This window comes from Mandrillus leucophaeus, unplaced genomic scaffold, assembly GCF_000951045.1.
Source record: "Mandrillus leucophaeus isolate KB7577 unplaced genomic scaffold, Mleu.le_1.0 Scaffold1433, whole genome shotgun sequence".
NCBI classification, from domain to species: domain Eukaryota; kingdom Metazoa; phylum Chordata; class Mammalia; order Primates; family Cercopithecidae; genus Mandrillus; species Mandrillus leucophaeus.
In genome coordinates, this window is record NW_012101403.1 from 182,447 (window position 1) to 189,026 (window position 6,580).

The window sequence follows — 6,580 nt, forward strand, 5'->3', positions numbered from 1 at the left end:
CTTTTCCCTCTTACTGCCTTTATTATTTCATAGATAACTTCTCATATTAGAATGTCTAGAAACCTAAACATAATTAAGTCAAGCTAAATATCTGAAGTCTAAGAAAGAGATTGGATGGGAACAAAGTGAGATTAGTGTAAGCGGGTTTTTTGTTTTGCTATGGGACAATCAAAGGTGGAAAAAAATCAAAAGGGCATGTGCACCACAAGGAGAGATTCCAAGGAGACTTCAAGCAACAATGAGCATTCTTCCAGTAAATAGAAAGTCATTGCAGCAAGACTCATAAGGTGGCCCCCAAGATGTGGCATTCACATTCCTGTGTAATCCTCTCCCCTTGAGTGTGGGTGCCATCTGTGACTTGTTCCCAGGCATATGGGATGTGGCAAAGGTAACAGAATGTACATAATTGTGTTTATGTTATATAAGACTGTAATAGTCATCTTGCTAGGATCTTTTTCTTCCTTGCTAGATTGATGCAGCCAATGGTCATGATCACATAAAGAAAAAAATGTGGGCAACATCTAGGAGCTGAGGATGGCCTCCAGCTGAGAGCCAGCAAGAGATTGAAGCCCTTAGCCCAAGAATTCCCAGAAAATTAATTCTGCCAACAACTGAGTGAGCTTGGAAGTGGATCATTCCTCGGTTAAACTTCTGATGAGAACACAGTCTGGCTGACATCTTAATTGCAACCTTGTTAGACCCTGAGCAAGAGGCCTCAGTTAAACCATGCCTGAACTCCTGAGCCACAGAAACTGTGAGATAACAAAGGTATTGCTTAAGTTTGTAGTATTTGTTTCACAGCAAAATGATAATACAGGCATGCTTTGTTTTATTGTGCTTCACTTTACTGCACTTTGCAGATACTGCAGTTTTTATAAATTGAAGTTTTGTGGCAACCCTGCATCAAAAAGTTAATTCATGCCATTTTTCCAACAACATGTGCTTACTCTGTCTCTGGGTCACATTTTGGTAATTCTTGCAATATTAAAAATATTATTATTAAACATTATTATTATTATATCTGTTATGGTGATCTGTGATCAGTAATCTTTGATGCTATGATTATAATTGTTTTGGGGTGCCATGAACCATGCTTATATAAGATGGCAAACTTAATTGATAAGTATTATCTATGTTCTGTCTGCTCCACTGACTGGCTGTTCCCCTGTTCCCCTATCTCATTTCTTCTCCTCAGTGCCCCCTGTCATTCCCTGAGACACAACAATATTGAAATTAGGCCAATTAATAACACTACAATGGCCTTTAAGTGTCCAAGTGAAAGGAACAGTCACATGTCTCTCAATTTAAATCAAAAGTTAGAAATGATTAAACTTAGTTAAGAAGGCATGTCAAAAGCCAAGATAGGTCAAAAGCTTAGCCTCTTGCACGAAACAATTAACACAGTTGTGAATGCAAAGGAAAAGTTCTTGAAGGAAATTAAAAATGCAACTTCAGTGAAGACACAAATGATAAAAAGTCAAAACCCTATTTCTGATTTGGAGAAAGTTTGAGTGGTTTGAATAGAAGATCAAACCAATCATAACATTCCCTTAAGCTAAAGCCTAGTCTGAGGCAAGACTCTAACTGTTTTCAATTTTAAAAAGGCTAAGAGAGGTGAGGAAGCTGTGGAAGTAAAGTTTGAAGGTAGCAGAGGTTGATTCATGAGATTGAAAGAAGCTATCACTGTAACATAAAAGTGCAAGGTGAAGCAGCAAGTGCTGATGAAGCTGCAGCAAGTTATCCAGAGGATTTAGCTAAGATCATTGATGAAGGTGGCTACTCTCAACAACAGGTTTTCATTGAAGACAAAATAGCCTTCTATTAGAAGAAGATGCCATGTAGGACTTTTATAGCTAATGAAGATAAGTCAATGCCTGGCTTCAAAGATTCAAAGGACAGACTGACTCATGTTAGGGATAAATGCAGCTGGTGACTTTGAGTTAAAACCAATGCTCACTTACCATTCAAAAAATCTCAAGGCCCTTAAGAATTATGCCAAATCTACTCTGCCTGTGCTCTAAAAATGAGACAACAAAGCCTGTGTGACAGCACATCTGTTTACAGCATGATTTACTGAATATTTTAAGCCTACTGTTGAGACCTACTGCTCAGAAGAAAAGGCTTCTTTCAAAATATTACTGTTCATTGACAATGGACCTGGTAACCCAAGAGCTCTTATGGAGATGTACAAGGAGATTTACATTGTTTTCACGCCTGCTAACACAATATCCATTCTGCAGCCCATGGATTAAGGAGTACTTTCAACTTGAAAATCTTATTATTTAAGAAATACATTTTGTAAGGCTCTATCTGCCACAGATAGTAATTCCTCTGATGGATCTGGGAAAAGTGAGTTAAAAAACCCTCTGGAAAGGACTCATCATTCTAGATGCCATTGAAAATATTTGTCATTCATGGGAGGAGGTCAAAATATCAACACTAATAGGAGTTTGGAAGAAGTTGATCCCAACCCTCATAGGTGACTTTGAGGGATTCAAGACTTCAGTGGAAGAAACAACAGCAGATGTGGTGGAAATAGCAGGAGAACTAGAATTAGAAGTGGAGCCTGAAGATGTAACTGAATTGCTGCAATCTCATGATAAAACTTGAACAGATGAGGACTCGCTTCTTATGCATGAGCAAAGAAAGTGGTTTCTTGAGATGGAATCTACTCCTGGTGAAAATGCTATAAACATTGTTGAAATGACAACAAAGGATTTAGGATATTACATAAACATAGTTGATAAAGCAGAAGTAGGGCTTGAGAACATTGACTCCAATTTTGAAAGAAGTTCTGTCATGGGTAAAATGCTATAAAATATTACATGCTACAAAGATTTTTTTTTTTAATAGAAGGAAGAGTCGATGAATGTGGCAAACTTCATTGTTGTCTTATTTTAGGAAATTGCCACAGCACCCCCAACCTTCAGCAGCCACCCATCAACATTGAGGCAAGATCTTCCACCAGCCAAAAGATGATGAGTCACTGAAGGCTCAGATAATCATTAGCATTTTTTTAGCAATATAGTATTGCACACTTAATGGACTACAGTACAGTATAAACATAACTTTAAAAAATAATTTCAACTTATATTTTAGATTCAGGGGTTACACGTGCAGGTTTGTTAAATGGGTATGCTGTGTAATGCCGAGGTTTGAGGTATGAATGATCTTGTCATTCAGAGAGTGAGCATAGTATCCAATAGGTAGTTTTTCCACCCTTGCACCCTTCCTCTCTCCCCTCTTTAGTAGTCTCCAGTGGCTATTGTTTCTATCTTTGTGTCCATGTATTCCCAATTCAACATAACTTTTATATGTTCTCTGAAACAAAAAAATTCATGGGGCAAAATTTCTTTATTGCAACGTTTGGGTTATCATGGTGGTTTGGAACCAAATCTACAATATCATTGAAGTATACCTATGCAAGGGCGATGGTAAAAGCATTAAGCTGTATAATTACGTAAAGAAGAGCTCAATACCTGTGCATTTCCCTTACATTCTAAACAAAATAACATGTCCACAATTAAAACTTACATTTTAAAACCATATAGTATTTAAATAATGAAACAAATAATTCCTAAGGTCCTTGTGACTCTCCAATTCTCTGAGTGTATGAATCGAAATTATTCTTACTCACCAGTGTTTGATTAAATAAAGCAAGTTGTTTTTGCCATTCATCCACTCGAGTTTTCAGTGGACCAATGTAACGTGACGAGGCAAGGGTTGCAACATTGATGGTGCTATCATCAAGAAGGACCTTTAAAGGAAGGGGAAGAAAACACATGCAGCACCAAGTATTTGCGCTTTCAGTAATATTTCAGATACATAATCCCAAGTGTCTACTTAAAGGTCAACTCTTTGAATTAATAGCTTAGTCCCTCCTACTGTTTCCTACTCATCAATTTCCCCTCATTATTCACATCCTTGTGGCACCACGATGTTCTTTCAAAGGTCAGCTAGGACTTCTGATTGCCAAATTTCTGCTGTTCCTGTAATTAACAATGGCACGAGTTTTTTTTTGAGTTGACACTCTTCGCCTCTCTCTGCTCACTATTAGGTAACTTTTACCTTCTTAACACAATTTGATCACCCGGGCTTGCCTTTGTTTCTCAAAATATCATATACTGGCAAAATTAGCTGTCTTCTGTCCAATGAATTATCACTTTCTGTCAATTATCTCAAGGAAGAGAGAATTGAATTCATTCATATCAAGCTCTGAATGGTTATACACAGTTTCTCCTCTACCTCCCTCCCCTACTACTCCCCTTTATACAACAGCATCTCTCACGAAGCATGTGAATTTTAAAAAATGTGTCTGTTAATCTGAAAGATTTAATGGTCCATTTCAATAATAAGCCTTTTGAGAGTAGAACCCTCACCACATTTAGCCTAAACTTACTGACTTCTTTGAGTCTGCTCTCCCATCCCCTGTGCAGAGTGATGTCTGGTCTTGCTCTTCCAACCTACACCTGGAAAAGCTATTTTATCTCTAATTCCGGCCTGGATACACCCTATTAGGCCAGGGCTTTGCCTTTTAAGTTGGGCTATGTGACCCAGCTCCCTTTGCTAAACAAATGCGCCTTCAGATTTTAAATGATAAAGACTATTCCAAACACGTGTGTTAGATTTATTTTCTTCTGTGGTTGACAGAGTATGGCCATTGTCTCCTAATTCCAATAAGTTCAAGTAAACTTAGCCTTTTAGCATGCTATAAACATGAAATGCTCATTCAGGTTTCTTTGCCTTATTTACAGGGTTTGAAGTGCCCTTTATTTTTTTTCTATGTCTATTAAATCCCATCTAATATTTAAGATCCAGCTTGTTATGACTGGTCTAGGAAGAATACTCTGATCACTTCAGCTGTAACTGGTCTCCTTGTTTTTGTAAGTTCCTCAATAGTTACCAACTACAGGTTGCAACTCTTACATATATATGCAATTTTTAACGCTTTGTTAAATATTTCATGTACAAGCATTCATGTTAATTATTTGCATTCATTTTGCTTTCCCAATTAGATTTTTCTTATGAAGTGACTCTCGTATTTTATTCCCTCATCATAATCTCTCACAGAAGATTTAAGACTAGGTGTGACTGGGATCTTTACCATAAGCTTTCAATAACCTAGTCACCCACCTGTATGTCATCTGTGCCGCCCAGTATAAACACATCTTTGGAGTCACGGTGAGGCAGAATGACAAATTCAGTTGTTTTCCAAGAGTCCTCCACCTTAGAAATAATTCAAGTCTTAGGATATCTGAATTCAGTGTGCTTAGATACTCAATAAAGCATGTGAAATGAAATAAGTAAAAACTCCATAATTATCCCATTTTCCTCCGTATTGCCCTTTAAAATTCTTTTTTTTTTTTTTTTGAGAAGGAGTATCGCTCCGTTGCCCAGGCTGGAGTGCAGCGGCGCGATCTCGGCTCACTGCAAGCTCCGCCTCCTGGGTTCACACCATTCTTCTGCCTCAGCCTCCTGAGTAGCTGGGACTACAGGCGCCCGCCACCATACCTGGCTAATTTTTTTTTTAAATTTTTTATTTTTAGTAGAGATGAGGTTTCACCATGTTAGCCAGGATGGTCTTGATCGCCTGACCTCGTGATCCGCCCACCTCGGCCTCCCAAAGTGCTGGGATTATAGGCGTGAGCCACCACTCCCGGCCTGCCCTTTAAAATTCTTAAAACCTTCTTGGATAAATGACACTAATTTGCTTAATTTTATTTGATTGACATTAACACATATGCTTTGACAGAAAAAAAATTCTTTTTATGCAGAGGGTTAGTAGGTGTGTATATATTTTTAGTGTAAGGAGATAGTATCATAACTGGGAAAATCTTAATGTCTTTTGAAGCATTTAACAGATTTCTCTGGTAGTTTTGGAGATAATTTATTTGGGTTTAAAAGATCTTTCTTGGGATATGGTTTCTTATATAAGCATGCACATTTCAAACCTTGTAGCCATCAAGTTCCTATGTGCTATAGGATAAGCAGAAGGAGGAGATTTTTAGAGGTGAAAACAGTAATACTTGTTGTAAGGAAACAACATAGGGATGACTGATAATGAGAGAGTGAAAGTTGCAACATTGAAAAATCCATCCAGATCACCAAATGTTGAATCTGAAAACTTTCACATTCCCTAATTATATATAGATAAATATATATTCCAGATTTACCTTTTTAAGAATTGCTTCTAAGGCAGCTTCTCCAGAAGCCTGTCCAGATATGTCCTGGATTTCTTGACCAAAGTCAAAAACATGCAACTCGGAGAGCCTCTCCAAGGTTAATGGAATTTCAGTATCCACTAGAGTGGCATCAACTGTTTGTTCAATAGCTGCCCAGTGTCTTGCCTTCAAAGTTGGGTTTCTCAAGTCAATGATAACTGGAAGCTGAAAAGCAAACACTCTCAGAGACATGATGCTTTTTATCTTAAAAATATAACCCAAAGGTTCTGGTTTCAATTTATGCATGTAGAGAGCTGGAAAGAGCACCACTTACCCTCTTTCCACAAAGCAAAATCTGGACGACTGCAAATTAATGGCTCTAATTGAGCCTATTAGTATACATGTGTAACCAACCTGCA

General features: G+C 37.8%; 1 protein-coding gene across 1 annotated transcript in view; it reads right to left on the reverse strand.

Moving 5' to 3' along the window:
* The window catches only part of DNAH6 (dynein, axonemal, heavy chain 6), a gene marked incomplete at its 3' end in the record, with an annotated part of 288,388 nt that overhangs the window by 162,931 nt on the left and 118,877 nt on the right, over window positions 1–6,580 (reverse strand). The window contains exons 19-21 of the mRNA XM_011974268.1: window positions 6,174–6,386; window positions 5,134–5,226; window positions 3,634–3,757 (exon numbers count right to left, since the gene is read on the reverse strand). Of these exons, the coding sequence (XP_011829658.1) occupies window positions 3,634–3,757; window positions 5,134–5,226; window positions 6,174–6,386 (430 nt within the window). The remainder of the gene's footprint in view (window positions 1–3,633; window positions 3,758–5,133; window positions 5,227–6,173; window positions 6,387–6,580) is intronic.